This window comes from Rhea americana, unplaced genomic scaffold (assembly GCF_003343005.1).
Source record: "Rhea americana isolate MKP2758 unplaced genomic scaffold, rheAme1 scaffold_273, whole genome shotgun sequence".
Lineage (NCBI taxonomy): Eukaryota > Metazoa > Chordata > Aves > Rheiformes > Rheidae > Rhea > Rhea americana.
Window position 1 is genome coordinate 665,844 of NW_028186394.1, and position 23,538 is coordinate 689,381.

The following is a 23,538-nucleotide window of genomic DNA, read 5'->3' on the forward strand; positions in this document are numbered from 1 at the left end:
CTGTGCACATCACACAAAACTTTCAGGCGCTTGAGCCTACTTGATAACTCATGGCAAGAAACTGGGGCTCCCTATCCAGGGCTCATCAAGCCAGTCAGGCCAGCATTGTTCATCTGCCCACTCATGCTGCCCACCAGAGAGGGATCCCAAGACATGGGGAGCAAGGATGGAGTGGGTAACCCTGGGGAGCAAATGCTCCTTGGCAGGAGTAGCAGCATCCCTCTGCCCTGCTGCTGCCCACCACAAAAAAGGCCAAGGCAATCGGAAGACACTACGGGTCGAAGAAGGAAGACTGCAAAGTGTACACCCATGCAACATGGGGCAGTCAAGGAGGCAGGGGAGAAAGGACTGCATCCTTCTTCAAAGAATAGGGACACCCCAARGTGAGAGTGCCAAGGACTTACAGGTACCGCAAGGTTAGCACCACCTGGGTGGCATTCTGGAGACCTTGATGTCCTCCAGCCATGCATTGCTTGAAGGGAGACASTGTGGGAGACAGTGTGGCAGAGGTTCCTCTGAGAGGGCAAACTGAGTTGGAGGGACCCAACAGCTCCTGAGCAATAAAGAAAAGGATCTGGATTTCTAGACACCTCTAATTTAATGATCTCACGGAGGCCAAGTGATTTAAGGCTGTTGCATTCCACTGCCCTGTCAGTGTAAATGTGACAGTCCCCTCCACCATGTGCCCCCAAACAAGGCTCTCCCTAAAAGCCCAGCTTGMAGCCCTTTACCTCAAACCCAAGCCTGTGGCCTGGAAAACCTGCTGAGGTTTATCAGGGAGGCAACATTCCCTGGGCTCCCCAGCCTGTTCCTCAGCCTTCTGAAGCAGTGAATGACCCCCTCAATTCAGATCATAGAAGCTTTGATCATCCTTCACGGCAGCAAGAATATCCTTAAACTGAGAGACGACACGTCCAAAATGAGACCCTTCCCAGAACACCTTCCCGCAGTGGGTGCAGCAGTAGAAGCAGGAGAGCTCGGTTTTGTCCAGCACCCCAGGTGGGATGGCGGAGACCTGCAGGGCTGTGCCATTCGCCAGCATCACAGACTCGCCTGTGAGGTCTAACTCCTCCAGACACTGGCAGTTTGGATTGTAAATGGGCTGGGCTGCATCATGGGCCAGTGTGGCAGCATCACAGGTTTGGCTTSGCTTCTCTTCAGACCTTGTCAGGTTGCCTGTGGGGACAGGAGACAGCAGATAAATCATGAGCTACTGGTATGAGGAGTGAGGTCTGCACTCAGCACAAGCTCATCCCAAGTGAACAACACTTATGCTAGGCCTATCATCCTTTCAAGCAGAATAGGCTAGGCTCTGCTCTGCTCCCCAGGGAGGAGAGTCCTGTAAGTATGGCAGAAAGCGACCATAAGCACCCATGCATTTGCCTGCCCTGAGCATGGTACCAAGGCAGATGCCTCCTGCTCCCCAGCAGCCTGCCTGGCTTCTCCCACATTCATGCAGCTCTTTTGCTGTGCTTGGGCCAGGGAGAGGGGGAGGAGGTGAAGGAGCAAAGTCCCCATGCTGTCTCCTCACTACCATGTATAGGTACCTACAGTGGATGCCACTCTGGAGCTGTGTGGAGAAGAAGCCTGCTGTAGCCTCAGTTTACCCCACAGAGAGCTACTGGGACACTGGAAGCAGCACCAGGGCTGGGTAGAGCTTGAGTAAGAAATGCTGCATGTGAGGAGCCTTCAAGCACTGGCAATTGTCCTCTGTGGCACGCTGCTGCAGATGCGAAGTCCCTATGGCCTAGACTCATGATTCATTAATGAATCCGCCTTAAGAGCAGTAGGATTAGCCAGGGTCCTGGAGACCTAAATCAGCAAATCAACAAGCTATCCTGGCTTGCCCAAATGTGCTGGGCATTGGGGCTGGCATGCCATCTCCCTCCCATCACACAATTGCTTGCTCCTGCACTGCATTTCTGGAATAGGGGCACTACCACCAGCAACCTGGAGCTGTGTCTCACAGTGGCAAGCAAGGGGTCCCATGCACCCCAAACCCTGGCCTGGCCCTCAGCCTGCTGCAGGCTTTCTGCCTGGGGCCAGCGTGTACGTGCCGTGCTGCGGGCTCCTGCCTCGAGTCGACCGACTGCTGCCATCGCAAACAAAGTGCCACAAAACCCACAACATTTTTGGCAGCTCAATGCAGGTTCTCACTGTTCACAGCCCCGTAACGGGGCCCGATGGATTCCTGGGATCCGGAAGGCGGAAGCTGTGGGCTCAGTTGACTGTCATCCATCAGGATGTCTGGCAGCAAGTGACACAGGGAGGCAGTTTGCAGTTATTACTCCGGGATGACTCATTTTTGGCAGGGGGAGCTTGTCCTGCCTGGGCATCAATTAGACAACAAAAGGCATCTTGCATCTTTCCAGCGGCATCTCTGGGGCTCTCAACCTGCCCCTTGTGAGGATAAGAGGGAGCTTTGTCAGGACTTAGCCTCGCTGGAGGGAAGTGAAACCAGCAGTCTTGGCTGGCTCTTCCAGCCGGATCCCAAAGCCTTCAGGAGCTGTGCTGTGCCATGAATTATGGCTGGGGAAAGCAAGGTTGAGGTTGGGGCCATGAAGGTCAGAAAGCAGGGTCAACAGTGGTTCCCAGGAACCCGCTCACTTGACCWGAAAGGCCTTGGAGGATGGAGCCTGGAATTCAAACCCCTGGGGAAGCTTTCCAGGAAAACTCTTAGAATTGGAAACCCCAGAGCCTCAGGCATGCAGTGATGAGCCTCTGTAAAAAAAGCTACGCAGTTACTTGGGGAACACTGAGCAGTACTGGGTCACCTGCATCGCTGCATGTCCTCATGACAATCCAGGCCTGCCTTGTAACAGCCATCCTGTCTCACTAGTCCCACACCATTGCAAAAAGTCCCACATTAGCACAGGCTGCACGATGCTGCCTCACCCCCTTGGATCTGCACAGATCACAAATTGCAACCAAAGTCCATGTGCACTAGGGCTGCCCTATACCCTGCTAGAACTGGGTTATGCTGGCTCCAGTTATGCTGCATCCTTGGCTCTCAGGACCCAATTCCTGCTCTGCTTGCCTCACTCTCTCCCCATTGAGGATACACTTGGCATTTCCTTCCACTTCGTAAGACCTCAGTTTCTCATCTTCTTCAGTTTTTGGTCTCTGGTGATGAACATGGGCAASTGGCTCTCAGAAGATGCCTAAGCTGTTCAGAGTGGGGACATCTCAGAAGAAGCCCTGCTCATTTGGAGATTTCTCAGGGTCTCATTCCAGGAGGCAGCAGGTTCAGGAAAGGGCAACTCCAAAAATYTGGAAAGCTGCAAAGCTTTTGCCCAGTTGTTTAGGTTGTCTCTCAAACAAAGCATCAGAGTAATCTGTGCAAGTCTTGGCTTCAGCCATGCTATGACTCTTCAGTGCTTCTCCTTGTGGCTTTCTCTTGTTGAAGGAGGCTATTTCTGTGAAAAGCTTGGCTTGCTATCTTGTTTTCTTCTATTCTATTTTGGCATAGAAAGAAGGCATTAAAGGAAGAGTGCTCCACTTTCAAGAAAAATCTAGTTAACCAAGTGTTTATAGAACTACTGCCTGGTCAGTTGCCTTCTCCGGCAGGGGCTCTGCAAGACCCTTGCCTGTTCCTTGCTCAGAGCCTGTTTGTGGCTCATCAGTGCTACCARATGTACAAAGACTTGCACAGTGGGAGGCACATTCAGCTCTGCTCTAGGTGGTTCTCAGCATCCCAGGGTGCTCTAGCACCCATGCTGGGACTTTTTGATAGTTCGTTGAGCCTTGACGCTTTTGCAGGAATGACTGGTAATTTGTCCTTTCTTTGGAAACTCTCCATGCATTTGCCGTGGTGCAGCCCAGCTGGCCCACAGCAGCACTGACTTCAGGTCTTGCTAGTGGGCAAAGCAAACTGGAGATGCTCTCCTTCCCGGTATGTGAAGTGCTAAGTCTCCCCATCCCCCAGCCACCCCCTATCCCATCCCCCTGGTAGGTAGCTCGTGAGAAACAGGCAGGCAGGGAGGAAAAGTTCATCTCTTAAAAGCATGGGGAGAGAAAGGCCGTGATAGTCACCCAGTGTTTTGCCTTTAGGTTGCACCAGCCCCCTCCTAATTGTGGTGCTTCAAAGGGTTGAAAATGCTACATCACTTCAAAGTAACAATTTTTGAATGGGAGCTTGTAAAACTCCTCTCCCCCTGCCCCCTCCTCCAGTCGAATTCTTTTCACGGCTTTTGAAGATGCCTGTGCTCCCCTTGCAGCCTGGCTGAAAAGGCCACTGGGCGCCAGTCGCAGGGTGCCAACCAGGCAAACTGTCTTAAAGAGGGAAAAAAGTTGCTGTGAAAAGATCAGGTCCTCCATAGCTCTGCAGAAAAAGGTTGTCTTGGGAAGATCATGGAGGAAATGGAGAAGGGGGGGGGCATTTGTTTAAGAAGGGTTTTTTTTTTCTTCCCTCTGCTCAACTTCTTCCCATCTTCCATTACTTTCTACAAGCAGAGTAAATTTGGCTGCCTTATCTGCGTGAAAGTACTAAAAGCACTTCGGGTGGCCCCAAGACAGTGGCCACAGAGGCCCCACACTCCCACGACCACATGGCATGCAGGGCACAGGGGCCTCCTGCAATATGGGGCCCGARACCACGCTTATCCTGCAAAGCATACCAGCCTCAACACACACACGTGCACACACGTGCACTCTTCCTAGCTCATCGCATATGTGTGGAGTCCACTCTCATAGTGAACTCTCACAAGCTTTCTGGCTGTTTTGGGCATCCTGGCAGGGTGAATCTGCTCTTCCCTGGTCCTGCGGGAAACCACCGCTTGAGCCAGGCCTGCCACAAAATCCAGCCSCAGGCAGAGCTCTCCCTGACAGAGCGGCTCCTCCAGCAGTGCTGGCACCCTAGCTCAATCTGATGCTGCTCTTCAAGTCCCTAAAGCACTCACAAAGCAACTGATCTGCAGAGCGGAGCAATGACCAAGCCTGAGATGGAGCAAAAGGCATATGTGGGTGTGTATGTGCGTGTGAGGCCGAGGGAAGCCGAAAATACCGTTACAATGTGCCAGAAGTTTTTAGATCTACAGTTTCAAGAGATCTGTGACCATTCATGCCAAAAGCTGGATTCCCACTGTATCTCTGGAGAGGAGAAATGAAAGCAATTCCTTATCAAATCAATTAGAAACACCTCTTGGGAACTAATAATCTCATTATAAAACATCTTGAAAATAGAAAGGCTTTTTCCCTCTCCCTCACCTCTCCCCCTCTTGCCCGGGTCACCCAAGGATGATGGAGTCCAACAGGCTCTGCGCAAAGAACTCTTGGATGCTGAGATCTGCAGACTTTCCAAGCACACTGGGCATGACTGAGCATGTCCCCCCATGAGACTGAGCACCTAGGTGTGCTAGTGCTATAGAGCTGCACAGGAACAAAGGAATGATCTTCCTCAAATTTCTTTCCTTGAACCAGAAAAAGYGGCAAAGCAGAGAGGTCTCAGCAAAGCAGAGAGATCTTCCCACAGCAATCTCCCTTCCGCTCCTTGCAAGCTATGATATTACCCTTCCCTCAGCACATGGCTTCTGCTACATCACACTCTCTCCAGCTCCTGCACAACTGTGCTTGGGTGGGGAAATTAGTCCCCATCATAATAACACACCACACAAACTACTGCTGTCCCTTCCCAACAGCAGCATCTCCATCTGAGTCCTTCCAGCCACGCACTGGTGTGTCCACAGGAAGGATACAGTRTAGGACCACAATTCCTCTTACTTCTGGATCAGACAAGCCTAGTATGAATGGGACAACATGGGGGTGCAGGAAGGCAGAGACTTCTCTGAAGCTTGATTCTGTGCCCAGGGAACAAAGAATAGCAACAAATGATGTCTATGAATGGTCTTGTTTTCTACTAGGATCACCCAGACCAGAAGATGCACTTGTCTCCTCTGAAATTGCCTGGCTTCATGCCCAAGTCATGGCTGTGTGGTCCAGTAAACCCACTGCTCAGCTCTCTACACACTCTACAAGGTGAGGAGCAGCACATGTCTCGTCAGCCTGGGAGAGATCACCTTTCCTTCAACAATGGGTCACCAACAAAAGGATAGTGGGAAAGACCCATAGCAATGCTGCTCTGCACATCTTATGTGCCTTGTGGCACTGCATGGTTCCTGGTGCCCCAAAACAAGCAGTACCTTAATCCTGGAGAACAAAGAGCCAGCAGTGTGCCCCAAGGTGAGAGCAGCATCCCAGGACACTGCAGTCACAAGCAATCACTTAGGTGTTAGTCCTGGAGGAGCCCTGGGTGTGAACTATAGCAGAGGGAGTGTTGTGATGGGCAACATGACTTGTCCTAAAAGTCTTGATMTGTTGCTGCTGAAGGATGCAGCCAGGAGGGATAGATGTACACAGGCAGAGCTGTTGAGCTGGCCATGGCATGGTCTGCCCATGGTGGGCAGCAGGAATGTGCCCTCTCCCATGACCAAAGAGAGGCCTTTTGGGTTTGGGGGGTTGTATGCAAATGTCRCTGTGGTGGTGACACCAGTGACCTGGATCCCCTACAGCCCAAGCCCATATTATGCGAGTCCTGGGTCAGCTTTACTGAGAATGCCCTAGGATGCTCTCACTGCGGTACAGAGGGGCACAGGAGGGCCTGAAAAGCCCAGATGGAGATTAATAAGGAAAAATCAAGTTTGAACCTCCCCTCTTTCAGACCACACGATCCTCCCTTGCCTAGGAACAACTTGTCCACAGTGTGTGAGCCCTGGACAGCCTAGGGGACCTTCYCCTAGGGGTTTCAGAGTCAGGGGTCTTAATGGATAATCTGAGTTCTCTTGGGGGAGCCAGGCATTTCTACACAATCCTGTCCTCAGGCCCCATTTCTAGCACAAGTCCATCTGTGTCACCCAAGTCGAGATTCAGGCACGAGGCCTTGAGGCGAAGAGCAGGGTGTTTGCCCCAGCTGGCTTACGCAGGAAACCTCGCGCTCACCTCCTTGGCTTCCCAGTGGGAACCAGAGCCTCCTGCCAAGTCCTGAGAGGCACTCAGATCTGGCAGTGCTTGTGCAAGCTGGGCCCCTTCTCACAGCCTTGCAGCCGCACCCAGCTGTCATCGCAACCACTTTGTGCGCGTGCGCACACACACACATTGGAGATTTGTCCATAATTAGGCAATTAAGGATTAGGTGTTTTGGAGAAAGTGTACATCGTAAAGACTTTGCACAAGTCTGAAAGCAGACCTGGGAGCATTCTTGGAGTACAAAGGTGCATGGGAAACCTTGCTGTGGTGAGAGATTGAACCTGATAAGAGGAGTTACGAGCCTGAGAAACACACTCGATTGCAGGGCACTGAAGATGTCTGGTTATCTTTTCCTTCTCAATAAGTCAGATAAGCAGAGGACAAAGGACTAAGGATTATGCAATCTGAGCTGCATTAGCCAGGTCGTGTTCTTAAGATGTTCTTGGGTGAGCAGGCRTAGAAGGGAGGATGAGCTTGCTCAAAGCAACAGACCAGGTTAAGTTGCTACAATGTCTTTTTGCTTCCCATTGTGGGAGAAAATCCTGTTGGATCCTGTGCCCCAAAGCTAGAAAGAGCAATGTTTTCTGTGGCTTTGGCACACATGCAGCTGACATGCCTCTAGCTTCTTCCCAGGGTGCTTTCAGCATGACACTGATGTCAGCAGGTACACGCACAACTCTGCAAACCCACAGCCCCGAAAATGTCACTCAGTTCACAGCTCAGCAGTGCTTTTTCACATGAGCAAACAAAATTCTTCTGAACAGGCGGAGCTGGCAGGCCCTTAACCCAGTCATGCTTGGGAGGTATTTCTGGCCAGTCTCACTGCTGCAGCCTTCATTCCCAGTCCCATGCAGCAGCACAGCAGCCCCCATCCCTGYCCCTTGCAGGGCTCTGCAGCACCCTGGGGCAAAGAGAGCCTAAAGCACCGGTTCCCCAATCTGAGGAAGAAGGCAGCCTGCGAGGGCAGGGAAGCCCTTGGGTCCACAGATGGAGAAGCTTGAGGACCTATTCCCTTCCCCMGCCATCAGGGCTCTGTCTGAGGGGCCCAAGAACCGTGGTGGTTGGCTGCAGGCAAGCAACCTCCTGGCTTGCTGGGTGGCTGGGAACCCTAGAGAAGTGTGCAGAGCAGCCTGAAGTATTCAGGATGTGCTGGTCTCCCCTGCATGCCTGGCTCTGTGCTGGGCTGATCCTATGGCTGAGGTACAAGAGATGAGTGGGTTACACCATGGGTGTGAGAGCCATTGTGGGACAGCACAAGGATTGCCCGCTCTTGCCCATGTGGCAGTAAGATCAATCTGATGCTCATGGCAAAGCCAGATGCTGTAGATAAGGAAGCAGGGCAGAAAAAAATTGCTTCTAGCATCACRGCTTTGGACACAGCATGGCCTCCTCCAGCAGTGTGTCAGATTCCATGGTTGAGGAAAAGCCTGGTGTGGTGGAAGAAGGGGAGAGAAGCTCTGCATCTTACTAGCATCATCCCTGACTTGGTGTTGCTGCAAAGCTCTCCCAGCTCGCTCTCTGCCATCTTGCAGCTCTCTCTCCTGCTTCCTTACACWCTGTCTTTGCATGCATCCCCCACCGGGGTTTCACCTGGGGTCAGACACAGAGCTGTGCAGCACAACCTCCTGCGTAAAGCTGAGGGGAAGGAAAGGAGAGAAACACTGAGTCACTGCTCCAGGCCAGTGAGTATGAAATGTGCCACGAGGAAGGCACAAAGTGGCAACTCAGCCAGCCTGACCACTCCAAGTGCCCCACCAACTCAATGCCATCCTGCCATGCAGCATGGGGACTTCCCGGCTACCATGACTGTTCCTCCAAAAGGTCATGGGGCTCCCCAGGGTTTATCCTGCAGCTGCAGGATGGAAAGTTTGAGGAGAATAAAAATAGATAGTGTGAAAGGGGAGAAGAAATAGAAAATGCTAGGGGTTTCTCGGTTGCTACTGGAGCAGCAGCAGAGTGGGGAGGTCTGCAGCAACATTCCCCTATTTCTCTCCCTTCCATCCTCAGCAATGCAGGTGGATTCAAAAGAAACATCGTGATGAATGTAAGGGGCAGGAGGACCCCAGTGCCAGCTGAATTTTCCAGCAGTATCTGTCTGGRCTGCAGTGTGTTGTGATGAGTGCTGCCCATGACAGCCAGCCAGCATTCCCCATGTTTCTAGCACCAACAAGAAAACTTCTCAGCTTCTCTGGGCTCCTGACAGGCCCTGTCCTCTCTGTGCTTCCATTCCTACAGCAGGTTCCTCTGCAAAGTGCCAACAGTGAAGGGGGATTGATTGAAACTACAACCACTACCCTGATGTCCATGCCAGGTCTTGAATCATCTTTGGGTCTGAGCATGGTGTCAACCTCAAGGCCAGGAGCCCCAGAGCCGTGCTGCTCCAAGTGCACTGCAGCTCACCTCTGCRCCATGCATGGCCTACAGCCCACCAGCCTCTGTGGCCTCTGGGAGCACTACTGCCACGGTCCAAGCAGGGGATTGCGCTCAAGAGAGACATTCCTGATGTCTTGTGCTTGCTGCTCTCAAATACTAGCATGGACATGTGAGCAAACAGCTCATGGTTGGTCACATAGGACCCCTGAGTCCAACCCAGTTTGCCCATCTCTGCCACATTTTGGGCTTCCCAAGATGCTATGTTGGACTCTCCAAGCATCCCTGTTGCTGCATCTGAAGCCTCTGCTTCTCTCTAACTTGGAGAAGCAGAGGGAGGCCCTGTCGYGGCAGGGAGACACAGAATCACTCAAGTGCCCAATGAGGATCAAACAAAATCTGGTTAGTAGCACAGCTCAGGAAAGAGCAAGAACTGTTTGTGTATTATACAAAATGGTTCCAATGTAAAGGAGTGATTTTATGATTAAAGAAGCCTTTTGTGTTTCACAAATCCTAACCAGATTTAATACGATACATCCTTGCTTTCCTAGGGACCAYCTGGCAGAGCATTACCAGAGCACCAGTTTTTACCACACTGACTAAGCAAGAAGCTTCCCCTGACCAGACTAGAGACCTGTGACACATCCAGTCCACCTGGGTCACTTAGAAGCCTGCAATTTGCCAGCAGCAACTGTGAATTCACTGTGATTGCATCTTGCTGATGCCACATGGTGACCCACAGCACTGTCACCTCTCTCTGCCCCACTCCTCTGCCTGCTCTAGGCATATGCATCCACTAAAGAAAGCCGCTCAGAGCACACCACTGGGAAAAACGCATTACAGGGCAAAACTATCTGGACTTGAAACAATTTCCAACACTTCCATCAAAGCCCTCACGCAGGGAAAATGTGGCTGTGTCAGGGAAAATGTTCCCTAAAACCTGGACAAGTCCTAGGTCCAAATTCAAGTGAGTTATTACAGGATGAATAATTTGCTTTTCATCACTTGGAAGCACTGTCATAAAGATCTGGGAGCCAGAGAGTGGCACTGACCCAGGTTTTGCTGCAATGAACTCCAAAATGTAAACAGCTCTGGCTCTCTGCAGCTTCAGGCCCTGACTCCAAGAACATCTGGGGAGATGCAGACTTACATCAAAGGTTTCCCTGGCAGAAATAGACCCCATGCACAGTTGGTGGGTGTCCCAACATCCTAGGCTCCATCTGCCCTTGCTCAGACCCTGCTTGCTTCTCCTCAAAGAGGTGAAACCACACGTGAAGAGGCTTTCTCTCCTTGCCTGGGGAAGGTGGTGGGGTGGGTGGAAAGAGCATCTTCCTCCCAGGTAACTGGATGCTGGATAACCAGCRTCATCTGACCAATCTTGCGGAGCTTAATCCATGCTTAGCGGCATAAATTAGATGATAGACCCTGGCCAGAGCTGTGGCAGCATGGGCAAGTGGCCTAGGTAATCTAAGTACTGAGCTCCCCATGCCACGGGCCACAGACCGTGCATGGAACCTGCTTTCAAGGCAGAGCAGGTCCCTTCCACCTGCCTCCTCCAGAAGGAAAATGCAAAGAAAATCAGGGAATAGGAGATCGATATTTTCCTTACAAACCCACTCCACTGGCTGCCCAGGCTGTCCCCCTGCAACTGCTGTCTTCTGCCACCTGCCAAGAGAGTACTCACTGGAGCACAGAGGGTTGGCAGGACACTGTCAAGGATTTAGCAGTGACCTTTCCCTATTTCCATTCCACAACATTTGACCAAAAGTGGGTCATTTTTCTGGGACAACCTAGTTTAGCTCACATTGATGGTCTCTCAATCCCAGCAACCCCCAGCAGAAATCTAAATAGAAATAGAAATCTCAAGCTGGTTTCAGCCCTGAAGCACAGGGGACCTCACAGGCAAATTCCTAGGAGGTCTTTGCTTTAGGTCAGGTATTACTTGCCTAGCTGTGGCCATCTGCCCAGTTCAGATGCTCCTCGGCACAGACACAACTCAAATCACATGGATCAATCTATATTTTGCATCTTCATTGCAGCAAAACACAAAGCACCTGCCCCTACCTTGATGAGATCAGTCCTGTTACAATGCGTACACTGGTGGGTTGCTGAGATGCAGCTTAGCCAGGTCTGGCACAGAAAAGAAACGATAGGAACAAAGTGCTGAGATTTAAGAGGATGCAGCACCTCTTGGTGCTCTCTTGCCAACCGTAGCTGTCCTTCTGGCAGCTGCTTTGGTGAAACGAAGGGTCCTGACCCTGTCACCAGAGGACATTGTGACATTTTCTGTCCTTGATCTCTCCATGGCTAAGGACACACCCTGCTAACATCTCATCCAACATAGCAGATGTGTCTCAAACTTGGCCCAGCAGACTGATAGCCTTCCCCTGGTAGAGGCTATATCCTTCTGTCACATGGGAATCAGGGTTGGAGGGGGACTCGGTGAGAGGCAGAGGAAGAAGAGGGGCCTTATGGCACACAGGAGGCACAGGAGCTTTGCAGAAATGATGTAAAGAGCAAAGAAGCAAGGGGGCCCTGTAAGAGTGTGCGTGGGGGAGTATATTAACATGGACTGAAGGACATCGTGTGAGACACCCCCAGTCCCATCATCTACATACAGAGGGGAAAGGGGAAACCACTCACATGACTGAACATAAACTTCAGCATTTCTATTTCCCATACTCTAAAACTGGCTGAACAGGCCAGATTGGTCTCTGGGTACATATAAACAGTAAGTGCCCTCACCAGAGAAACCACTGGGAGGATGCCCTGGCCTTTCGGAAAGAGCAGTGCTCCCAATTGCCAGCACCACAGGAAAAGCTGCCCCACCATGTCACTCCATTCTGGAGAGCCACACATGCAGGTCTAACAAAGCTGCAGCCTCCTGGGAGCACTTGGCAACCAAAGATCCCAAAGCATGTTGCGCTGGTCCTGCCTGTCCGCTATCACATAGATGGGGAAAACTATGGCACAGGGGYAGTCAGTGATGTGTTCAAAAACTGTTGAGAAAATGCGGACTCAGGAACAATGGCAGAAAGAGCGCACATTTCCATCCCAGTGCACCTAGCTGCACACACCTCCATGCAGATGGCATGTCTGTGGCATGTGTCACTCACCACCCAAATGCAACTTCCCCCAGGGAGAAGCGCAGAAGAGTAAACACCAGTGCTGGAGCGCAGCTCGGGACAGGGAGTGCAGGAGGCCTTTCCCAATGGAGCCTGCAGGAACTTTTCTGGTCAGGCAGCACGTATTCATTACTCCTGCAACCTGACCTAGTTTAACAGTGATTGTGCAGGTGAGAAAGGGATCCTGTCATGCATTAGCAACTACTAACAGCAAGGAGGCATTTCACAGCTGAAGTTTAGTTTCTCAAGCCAGGTAGTAATGACCTTAGGCTGTCACTTGGGCCACTCCTGGCATTTCAGCTACCAAAASATCCCAGGTCCAGGCAATCACGCACAAAACACAGCAGAGCTTCTCACAAGGCAGATCAACTCTTTCACATGGGACTGCCAGGAGGAAAGAACTGGGAAGCTGTACTTGGAYATGCACAAGCTTAACCAAGACAAAATTACAGCAGCAGCAGGTCAAAGTGGGGGAGCAGAGTGGGGGAGACCCTCATTTCCCATCTGAGAGACTTTCAGGCTGGTCAGGGAGGGTCTCAGTCTGTGCTGGAACTGGGACTAGGGCCACTGTGTCTCTTGCCTAAGGCTGGGCTTTCCAGAGGGGGTTAGGAGACTCTCCCATTTCACCTTGTCCATCCCCACTGCATGGAGGCATCCTCATCCCATCAGAAATTCTGTCCCTTGTTTGTATCTCCCAGAGGTGCAATTTTGGGAAGGAAGAGCCCCAAATGACTCATTGGCAGGAAAAGGCCACAGAGAACACCCAAGAGCAGTCTGTGCAAAATCCTAGAGATGAGAGCACATGAGGAGCTGGGAAGGGGTATACTGCAGTCAGAGGTGACACAGCCCTCAGCTTGCTGTTTCCCCCAGCCCCTAGGGAGACCTGAAGTATGTAAGACCAAGAAATCCCATAGGGAAAAAAAGAAAACATCAAAGTGTCATTCCCTTCCCAATAAGCAGGGGTGGATTTGCAGCTGCTGAGCACCAGCGTTCATAGCCCTTGTCCTATGCTGGTCTTGGCCAGGGACTGGGGGAAATCTGTGATGCTTTACAACTCACAAACTGCYACCTGGGCCCTGCAGCAGAGTGAAGCCACCCGTTGGGCAGTGACTCCCAGCTGGTGTGTGAGACTCTACGAGGCAGGTGGCTGAACACCGCACCAAGCCATTGGCACCCACTCTCTTACTTGCATCATCCTCCACTGTTGAGTGTCTGCTGCCCTCCATCAGCTGCCTCATCCTCTCTTTGGAGATCTTCAGGTACTTGTCACAGTTGCACACCTAGTGAAAGAGAGGGAGCAAGGTCAGTGACATGGCAGCCAAGCTCCCAAGGTATCTCTGTGCCTAGGATAGCATCACTGCATAGGAAAACTGAGACAAGGTCTGTCCTACCAAATACTGGGTGGCAGAGGGGGAAAAGACAAAGGTCTTTTGGGTCTGCAGGYCTATACTTGGTCACAAAAGCCTCCTTCCCAGAAAGACCCCGTCTTTACAGCCTTTAGCCACATCTGTCGGTGGYTTCTTCCCATTGAACACCTGGAGCATTCCCTGGGCTGGCTCATGCTCTGGGCTGCAAGAAGCACTTTTGGAGGATCTGTCGGGATCTATGCAGTGTGAAGGATGGGCCTTCACAGTCAGACATGCAGAAGGTGACCTCCAGGCTCGAGCTGGGGCAGCTCTGTGGCAGAGGCTGCCCCAGCACCCTGTGGTGCCCAGGCATCCAAGAAGGCATCAGAGGAGATAGGTGCCCTAGTAGATGCAGCTCCTGCTCCCAGCTGAACCCTAGGGCAAAGTCGAACCCAGCCTCTGGTATAAATGCTCCTGTAAAGAACAATGTTATCAGAAAGGCCTGTTAAAAGCCCATAATAGAGCTATTCATTAGGAGTGGAGAAGTGAGCACAGAAAATTCAGAGGAGCATTTGAGATTTAGCCCCCTCCCAGCAACAAAAGCTCTTAGCTTTTCATGCCTGGCAACCACATCAGGGCAGCAGATAAACTCACTGCCCCCTTCCTCCCTGGCATTTCTCACTCAGACCAGCCCTTCTATAATGCCAGAAAATGCCAGAAACAGAGGCTGGCCTCAAGTGTCAAAAAGAGTTTGGGTCACAGCATCAAAACTTGTTCTCTTTTGTCCTATTAGACCTGCTGAGACTGCAGCATRTGTCAAAGGGACAACCTGAGGTCTGGGCAGGTAGAGGTTGCTCYGCTGGGTCCATCTCTTATGTAGCATCAGTAACACAGACAAATATGTTTTCTAAACTGACTCTTGGTCTGAGAAATGCCCCTTCAGAGCTCTTCAAGTGACCTGAGCTCCTGCAAGTGCCAGTAGGGAGCCACTCATCTCCAAGGGGTCTGCACCATGTAGAGAGCTCCTGAAAATATCGATCAGCAAGGAACACCCAGAGCGAGGTTTCACAGGCTGAAATCAGGGTGCAGCTGGCAGCCAGATGCGCTCACACAGCAGCAATTAGCACTAAAACTCCCCATGCACAGCGTCCTAACSTGTGCATTTCAGCACACTCCATAGCTTTGCTCTTCCCTTACCCTTCCRGTTTGGAAGAAAATATTTTAAGGGAGTGGAAACTGCTAGGCAGACTCAAGCCAATTCCTGGGATATGCTACAACACCTTTAGTTTGTTATTTGTTTTAAAGGACTGATTTTTGCTTGCTGAGCATTTTGAACATGCTGCACCCAAAGAAACCAGTGAGACAGGTGCAGAACTTCACCAACCAGAACAAGTTGCCTGTCTGAGGGTTTGCTCCAAATCTATTGAAACCAGTAAGTCTTTCCAGTGCCTGAATGGGCATCGGAGCAGTCCTCCAGCAGCTCTGTGTCTGTGGCGCACTAGGTGGAACAGTGCCGGGGTCATGGAGCGGCACGAAGGTGTCCCTTCTTCCCACCCAGCGGTATAAAAGATGGAGGCGTAAGGATGATTTGCTTGAAAATAAGCTTGCCATGATGTCCCACTCTCKCTGCTCTCTAAGAGATATTTCCATCTGCAACTCATGCAGTGGCTGCAAAAGCAGCACGCAGTCCCCAGCATGGGCATGATTTTGACTATGAAAAGATGCCAAGGCTCCTCTCCTTGAAATCGCATTCCAAGCCGAGTATGAGACGAGMGAGAGAGAAAATCTTGTGGCAGCAAAGCCATTGGGGCCAAGAGCTCTTCGGGGAATTCCTTTTCCAGGCAGCTCAGCAAAGGCACCCAAGTCGCAGCCACTTCCTCCTGGCCCTCGGCAGTGGCTCTGCAGAGCACCGCGTGGCCTGAATTCAGCAAAGCAAAACCTCCCTCCTCTCCTCGGCATCCGATCAGATGAGCTGACCTCCAGCTCCCACCAAGACCTGCTGCCTTCCCCGTTGAACATGAAAGCGAGGGCGAGCTGGGCCGCTGAGCACAGCAGCAGGAGCATGCCCCGAGCCCTCTCGCTGCTTGGCAGAAGAAAAGCTGCTCTGCTACAGAAAAATCCTTCCAGTGTCTGTTGCCCCCCTGCCCTGCCTCCAGCTGAGCCTTTTCAGAATAAAGGAGGAGGAGGAGGGTGAGCTCTTGGCTGAACGCATAGCCAAAATYCCACATCTTTGGCCACCAGTGAGAAAGGCCTCGGTAGTCACAGCTCAGGCTATCGCGCTGTCACAGCTCATGGCTACTTGGTGCTTAAAGCCTAAATCTGTTGCTCTGACATTGACAGAGTAGTGCCGCAGACAGACACGCACACAGATGGACAGGGACTTGAGACAACCCAAATGACTTGGAAGTCTCTGCATCACTTTTGAAAGTGAATTTCCTTAGAATCCCCCTCAATTTTGAGGGGCATCAAATGCAGTTTGTGTGTTTGCATACTGCTCCTGGTCACTAATTTGTTTTTCCCTTTTCTTCACTCACACTGTGAAAAACCTCAGTAAATGCTCAGGACACCATGGGCTGAGAGTACCCAGGGTCACCCGCGGGAGCAGGACCTGGGCCCACCTCTGCGAGCCCCCTCTTCCCAGGAATATGCCAAGCCCTCCCTRTGCAGCCCTGAAACAGAGTCCTCCTCCACTCTCGCATTAAAGAAGCGGTACCCAGAGGAAGTGAAACTGCGCAAAACCCCAGGAAAGCAGAAGGAAGACCTTATTTGAGAGCATCTGAATTTTTGGAGGGGCCRGATCAGCATTTCAAGTTATCAGATCAAAAAGGACATGTCACTTTTAATTTCACTGAGAAGATCACATGAAGAAAGGTTACATTATAACCTAAGGAGGCTACCAGATACGATCTCATCTAATCTTCTCAGCATTTAACTGCCTGAAATAACAAAGACTGGAGATATCACTGGCTCAGTTTCACACATCTGCCTCTCGCCTTTCCACCCCCTCTCCCCTGCTCCGCTTTGCACAGGCTCACAAATTCAACCACCTCAGCGTGACCAGCCCATCAGTTGGGCAGGCAGGGCCTATTTGTGCTCCCTCCTGAAAGACAGCTGTGAGAAAGGGCAGAAGAACACAAATGAATTCAGGGATGTGCAGGGAAGAGAGCTCGTCTTTTCTTTTGGCCAAACATCATCTTCAACCCCAGGGGTCCTGCGACTCTGCACAGACCCTGATGTGGCTGCACAGTAGAGCTGTGCTCTGTCCCCTGCCAGCTCTGATTTCGGAGCTCAAGGCCCCAGCCTATAAAGGCCAGAGATGCAGCTCTCCAGGCAGACTGCACTCCCAAATTGCCAGGAGTTCAGCTGCATCCTCTGTTTTGGAGAATTTTAACTGTGACTTCCAAAGGCTCATCCTGTGCTGCTTGTGGCTCTGGGTGGATGGGTGCATTTGCTCTCTGTCCTCCTTCATTTGTGTTCCTGATGGAGGCCAACAGTTGCTCTTCTCCTTTGAGAGCAGAGCAGATGTTTGTGTGGGGACCCCACAGCCTCCCCAAGCAGCCATGGGATTTTTCCTCTTTTTTGGCCCAGGTAAAGCCACCTTCTAGTACTGTAGCCCATGCCAAACTGAAGGCTGCTGCCTTCTCTAGGGTGAGATTCCCACATTATATGGGAAGGGAACAAACAGCATTGCTGCCCTGTGAGCCACCTGAAGTCCTCACGTGGCTCACGAGGTGCCCTGGCCAATTTGCAAGACTGCAGCATGCAGCCAAGGGTGAATGGGCCCCAGCGGTTGCAGTTCTCCTCCTGGTAATGTAAGAAGGTCCCAGGGACTCCTGCCAAGGTCTGTTCAGATTGGTCTTGCTCCTGGTGGGACAGTGACAACAGGAGAGTAAATCTAGCYAACCTGAGGGAAAGAAAGGAATTAAGGGAGGCTGCAAGCAAAAAGCAGCATTTAGCCTGTGTGTGGCAGAGACATAGGGATGGCAGCAGAGATGTGGGAGGCACGGACAGCTACAAGGAAGGGAGAAGAAATGGGGGAGGTCTCACATCTCTTACCTTCTGGATACAGTTGCAGCATACAACAGCTGCTCCAACATGTTGGCAACTGCCCAAAGAGGCTCCAGACCATAAGGCCCCCAAGCCTCCACCCCACCATGGGTGTAGCTGTAGCCCACAGGGCAAATGGCATCTGCTTCCCCATTCATTCCTGCTGGGGAAGTATGCATGGACAGCTCACAAAAATCCACCTCAATAACCAGTTTCAGCATTTTTAAGCATGAAGTCTCCATGCACACTTCCCCAGAAGGGATGAATGGGRAAGAAGTTGGAGATAGCATGATGTCTCTGCAGTGTTTGGCAGGAGATGTCAGTGGGCCAGGCATGCAGAAGGACTCTTGGGTGCCATAAGGCTGTCAGGTACCTTAGGCAAATTTTTCTGCTTCTCTGAAATTCAATTTCTTTATAAATTGAAGCAGTCTATTTCTTTGGGACCAGTTATGCTCTGACAGCCCACAGACAGCAGAGCATTTCCCTCTTGCTTGGGGCTCCCACATGCTCTAGTTACAAGGCCCATGTCTTCTCCTAAGCCTCCAGGCCTTTGCCATCATCAGCTTCCCAAAAGCAGGGGGCAGGCTCAGGGCTAGATAAGCTACTTAGCAGCAGAGCCAATTAGCTGTAATAAAAATTGCAATTATTTTTTTAATGCCTTGCCAAAATGAGTGGGGCAACCTGCCACTTTGATAAGGTTACTGGCTGTTATACAGGGACCCGTGGCCTTGGGCTTGATGCTCAGCTCCTGTCTGGGCACACAGCTCCCCAGAGAAGCCTTCTTCATCTCAGCTTCAGTGCCTGTGGGATTGGAGCACTTTTGTGTGTGTATGAGCGTGTGAGTGTGTGTGGCTTGTTTTCTTGAGGGTAGGGAAGGGGGGAGCCTATCTAATGGGTAAAGGACGGATTTTTTTCTCCTCCAAAAGGGATAGTTTCCCCAGATCCATCATGAAAGGATTAGCCATTGCCTCCATTAGGTGAGGCACTCGCAAGAGCCTCATGGAGCTACTGGTCAAAGGAGTTGCAACCACCAAGAGCAGATCACCAGCCCAATGTCAGGGCAGGGCTACCACCCAAGCATGAARTCAGGGCAGAAGCTTGCTTCCTGATCCTATCCAACTAGGCACGGGTTTCCCAGCTGCCAGGTACAAAGCACTGAATGGACCTGCTGGCATTTCTGCCCCACCCCCAGCCCAGGTCCAGGCCCTGGGCTTCCTCTTCTCCTCCCCAACASCTTGAGGGCATACCACAGGCTCTCCATCTGCCTGTGCCAAGCCTAGGGGTGAAGGGCAGTTTCTGTTCCATGYCTCAGCCCTGTCTTGGAGATGGCCTGTCAAGTAGACTGAGTCTGCAGTGTATCTGCTCACGCCGCCCTAGAGTTCCTGCTCGTTCCATGAGGCTGAGGTAGCTGCAGGGTGACCTTGGGGCCAGAACTCCAGATCYGGGCCACAGAGAAGGGTGAGTTCAGTCTGCGAGAAATGGCAATAGGGGGCTGCAGCCCCCTTCCTTTACGGTAGTACTGCCCAGGCCACCACTCACACTCCCACCATGAATTTGGGATACCCCAGTCCTTCCATCTGTCCCAAGGGAGCCCCAGCCCCGGGGAGCAGAGGAATCCAGGTCACTGTGGAGCCTTTCTTCCCGGTGAGCACACCTCTGAGGAGGAGTAGCTCTCACTTTCTCACGCTAGGGCAGCCCTTGCCAGCACACGCTTAGTCACTGGTAAATCCCAGACTAGATCTGTTCTGCCCTCTGTGAAATGGATCTTGGCTGCACCCCCACTGAAGCAATCCCAGCGCTCGGGAGCCATGACGGGTGTGTTTTCCCACGGCAGCCCTGCTTCCAGCGCTCCGTGTGAACCAGCCCCTTCCTGGGCCCTGTGAGTGGGGCAGGCGTGCTGGGCACCCTGCACACTGCACGTGTTGGCACACAGGGTGCAGGCGTCTGCTGGCAGCCAGTTAGGGCAAAAGCTGAGAGCACATTTCTTAGCTCAGATCACCACTGTGCTTGTCAGAAACAAGCTTTTGGGCAGGTTGATCAGTGCCTGCTCCCACCAAGGCTGAGATTTTTCCCCTTGCTTCCCTGGGCTCTGCACACATCGTCCAAGCCAAGGGCAAGGAGTATGTTGACTAGGTCTTTGGCGAGTCCTTGGCTCTGCTGGTTCCCCTTGCTCCCTGCTTTCCTCTGAATGAGGCRGGGTGTCTTGGGGCATGCAGCCTTGGGACACTGCCGCCACGGTGGCAATGGCCATAGCACGCTGTCCCACTTCCCGCAGGCCTCCCTGCCTTGGCCCAGTATCTGCAGCCTCCCACAGAAACTCCTCTCCCAGCTTCTCCAGCCCAGTCTGCTCTGTGATGTCACCAGCCAAGAGTCATGACACGAGGATCAGGAGCAGTGATGTAATCGGCACTGAGCAGTGACAACAGAGGAGGTCAGACAGAGAGAGCTCGTACTCTGGTTTCCCGGCACTGGTGCCCACATTGCTGGGAGCTCCCCAAGAGCAGAAGGCTGTCAACTCTACCAGAATCAACCTACAGCAGCCTGAGACATCTCAAGCCCGCTGGGATTTTTGACCTTTCTCTTTAGCAAGCTAGTCCAAAGACTGTCAGGAGATTTTCTTTGCCTGTACTGGTCAAGGAGGAGAGCACGGTTGAGAAGTCCTGTTGCAATAATGGCAGAGAGTCTGGAGGCTTTTTTGTTCAGGACGATCCCTGTCTCTCTCTTCCCTCCCGGGTGGGGATTTCACAGCTGGTTGATGACAGCCCAGGACTGGATGCTTTGGCATGGATCCACCATCGCTCAGGCTCAGGGGGGACAACCCAGCCCCTTGTTGGGCTTCCATTCCAGCGCCAACCCAGGAGCGGAGAAGCTTAAAGAAAACTCAGGACAAATAGACAACAAGAGCCAAACTTTGGGGGATTCAAAAAGAGCCCTGAGGGCTAGTGTGAGTTGGACTGAAGATACAGGTGGAAGCTCAGCTGGAGGTCCATAGACTGGTGTACAATATGAAAAAGCAYATTCAGCACTCCAGACTGAAGTGGAGTTATTTCTACTCATTCATTTGATAAACCTGAAAGCTGCACTATCAAAGTGCTGAAACACTTGGAGAATTCCCTTCCTCACGATGGACACTTCCCAAAAGAGCAGGTACCCCAAAAGGTCCCCTAGATCACAGGGCTTCTTCTGTTCTTTCCGCTTACAGACGGCACCGGGCAAACCTCATTTACCAAAGCTGAAGGACAATTTTGGTTGTAGTTTAACAAGCAAAAATGCACCTCTCTCTCTGTCTGGAGAGCTTCTGGCTTAGAAAATCCACAACATCCTAAAACCAGCTGTAAAGGACAATACTGGTCGTGCTGGGAGTGAACTCACAGGGGCAATTCAGGACACCTCATGTCAGGACAATTCCATGGGTGTCTTCTGCTTGCCATATCAGAGGACTATTCACCAGTCATCTGGAGAGATATCTCTCTTCCTACTCACCGCCTACCCTTTTCCCTTTCTTTCTCTTTTTCTCTAAGATGGATATCATCTGGTGAAAGGGCCACTCCTCTGGATAGAGGTTCCAGCTCTCATTTGGGTTGTGCAACCACAGTCCTTGAGCACCTAAGAACTTCTTTCAGGGAAGCTTCTAGTTTTTTAGACTAGAAAAATCACTAGAATGGGGATGCTAGAGCCTAAAATTCAGCCATCTCTTTCACCTGAACAGATTGTGTACGTGCAGCATCCAAGCCCAAACACCACACATATAGACAGGTTTGCCACCTTGGGACCTTCTGCCCATGACTCAAATACACTCCCTAGGTGCAGAGCACTGGTATCCACATTTTCCCTTGGAGAGAACTGCCACCACTGATGCTGAGTAAGCAGCGGGCCAGGCTGTTTCCTTTCCCCTTTGCACAAAGAACTCCTTTTCTTATCAAACTTTTTACCATCAGTACTTGGAAATTTTAAAGGTTCGTGTTGCTGCTCGTGCTCTGTTACAAATGGTCTAACATCTTACCATGTCTTTGGRTTCCAGCACACACATTAAACCAGCAAATCAGATGCACAGGTGCGTTAACCCAGCGCTTTGGAGATGCAGTGGCTCTCAGTGTACACAACAGACTCCACTGGCCAGCAAAGCCTGGGGATCACTGTCTCCCATTAAAACAGCAAGCGCCTTGATGGGAAATGGACCATGATGCCCCACATCTGCACTGTGTGGCATCTTCCACCAAAGCTGGCTGTGCAATGACTGCCACTGTTTTTGTGACACTGTGGAGTCAATAATATATAGTCAATGGAAATCTGGAGCTGCTGGTGGGTCCCTGGGAACGAGTAGAGGCATTTTGATTCAGGCTCCAGAAAGAGGGAAGGGCTCTGTTTATTGACTCATTAATATCACTTCCCTCATCGCCAGCCAGGTACTCTGAGAGGTCTCTTAGGCAAGTGCTGACCTAGCCCAACCCTGTTAAGCTGGTAAGATGACACGGGATCCCATGCCAGCCTGGTATGGCGTTCCCACTGCTTTCTCTGCTCCTTCTTTGGTATTAGTCATCAATTTCTGGAAGGTTTCTCATGCCTAATAAAGTGTTTCAACATTGCATAAGCCAGCTCTTCTCATCAGGAGTGACCCGCTGGATTTCCCAACGCTTTCCCTAGGCAGTCCTTCCGACTGCCATGAAATACAGCATTAAAACATGAAGTTTTCTATCCCCCTTGGAGGCAAAAGGTGTGGGAAATCRAACAGATAAGAATGCCTTTAATTAGTATCATTTGCATAAACTCTGGGAAAAGCTCACCTGACAGCTAGAAGGGCCTCATTTGTCTGGGAGTGTGAAACAAGAACCACGGGCACTAAAACGGGCAGATTAGTGGAGCTTGTCTGCTGACAAGATTGGGGAGATAGCGCAAACGCGAGGTCAGCCACGGGGCAGAGGAAAAGTGGCCAGAACTGAAGGCAGCCCTGGAGGCGGCCGGCTTTTCAAACATACCAGCTCCAGCTGTGTTCCTCTGTTGGGCCTCCCTTTTCAGGGCATCTCCCCCTCTCAATTTACACGGGCCATTTTACAGCTGCTTGGAGAGAGAGAGAGAACAGAGTCACAGGACATGAGTTTGGGTAGCGCAGGTCCAACAGGCGCTCAGCTCCCCTGGAGATGGAGAGGAGGCAGGGATAGGGGGAGAGGAGAAGCAAGTCCTTGATTAAAAAGRAGCTCTGGGAGGCTGCTGGAAAGGGCTTAACATCTGGCAGTGATGGGACCAGGGTTTTTGCCTGCAGTTCCCTGATCTCACTGGCTCTGCCCTGAGCCACTGCAGCTGGGTCATTCACTTCTGAAAATGATAGCGCTATGCAGCAGGAATCTGGTATTGCCTAGCAGCAGGCAAGAGGGGCACAGTGCAGTCCTGCGGAACCATAACACATGAGCGTGGTCCATGTCACCATCACTGCCAAAGTGCAGTTCTGCAGCTTGCCGCACACCTTCGCTGCTCCCAGCATGCAGACAGTACAGGAGCGGCACAGAGACCACAGAGAAATGCAAAGGCCATCATGTGTCCTTGTGCACACTCCTCCACTCCTCTGCACAACCATGTGCATCCCTGCAGGGTGCACTGCCCAGGAGACATGCTTGCAATCCTGGCTGAGCACGCGGGCTCCTTGCAGGCACCCTGGCATGCGGCTCACCTGTCCGCACCCTCCCTGGGGGGCA

General features: G+C 51.7%; 1 protein-coding gene across 9 annotated transcripts in view; it reads right to left on the reverse strand.

Annotated features, from left to right (window-relative positions):
* Positions 1–579: 579 nt before the first annotated feature.
* Positions 580–23,538, reverse strand: part of EXD3 (exonuclease 3'-5' domain containing 3) — a 323,237-nt gene continuing 300,278 nt past the window's right edge. For all 9 annotated transcript variants that reach the window (XM_085308338.1, XM_085308334.1, XM_085308325.1 and 6 more), the window contains 2 exons: positions 13,642–13,735; positions 580–1,176 (listed from right to left, as the gene is read on the reverse strand). In XM_085308338.1, coding sequence (XP_085164464.1) covers positions 842–1,176; positions 13,642–13,735 — 429 coding nt within the window. In that variant the 3' untranslated portion in view covers positions 580–841. The remainder of the gene's footprint in view (positions 1,177–13,641; positions 13,736–23,538) is intronic.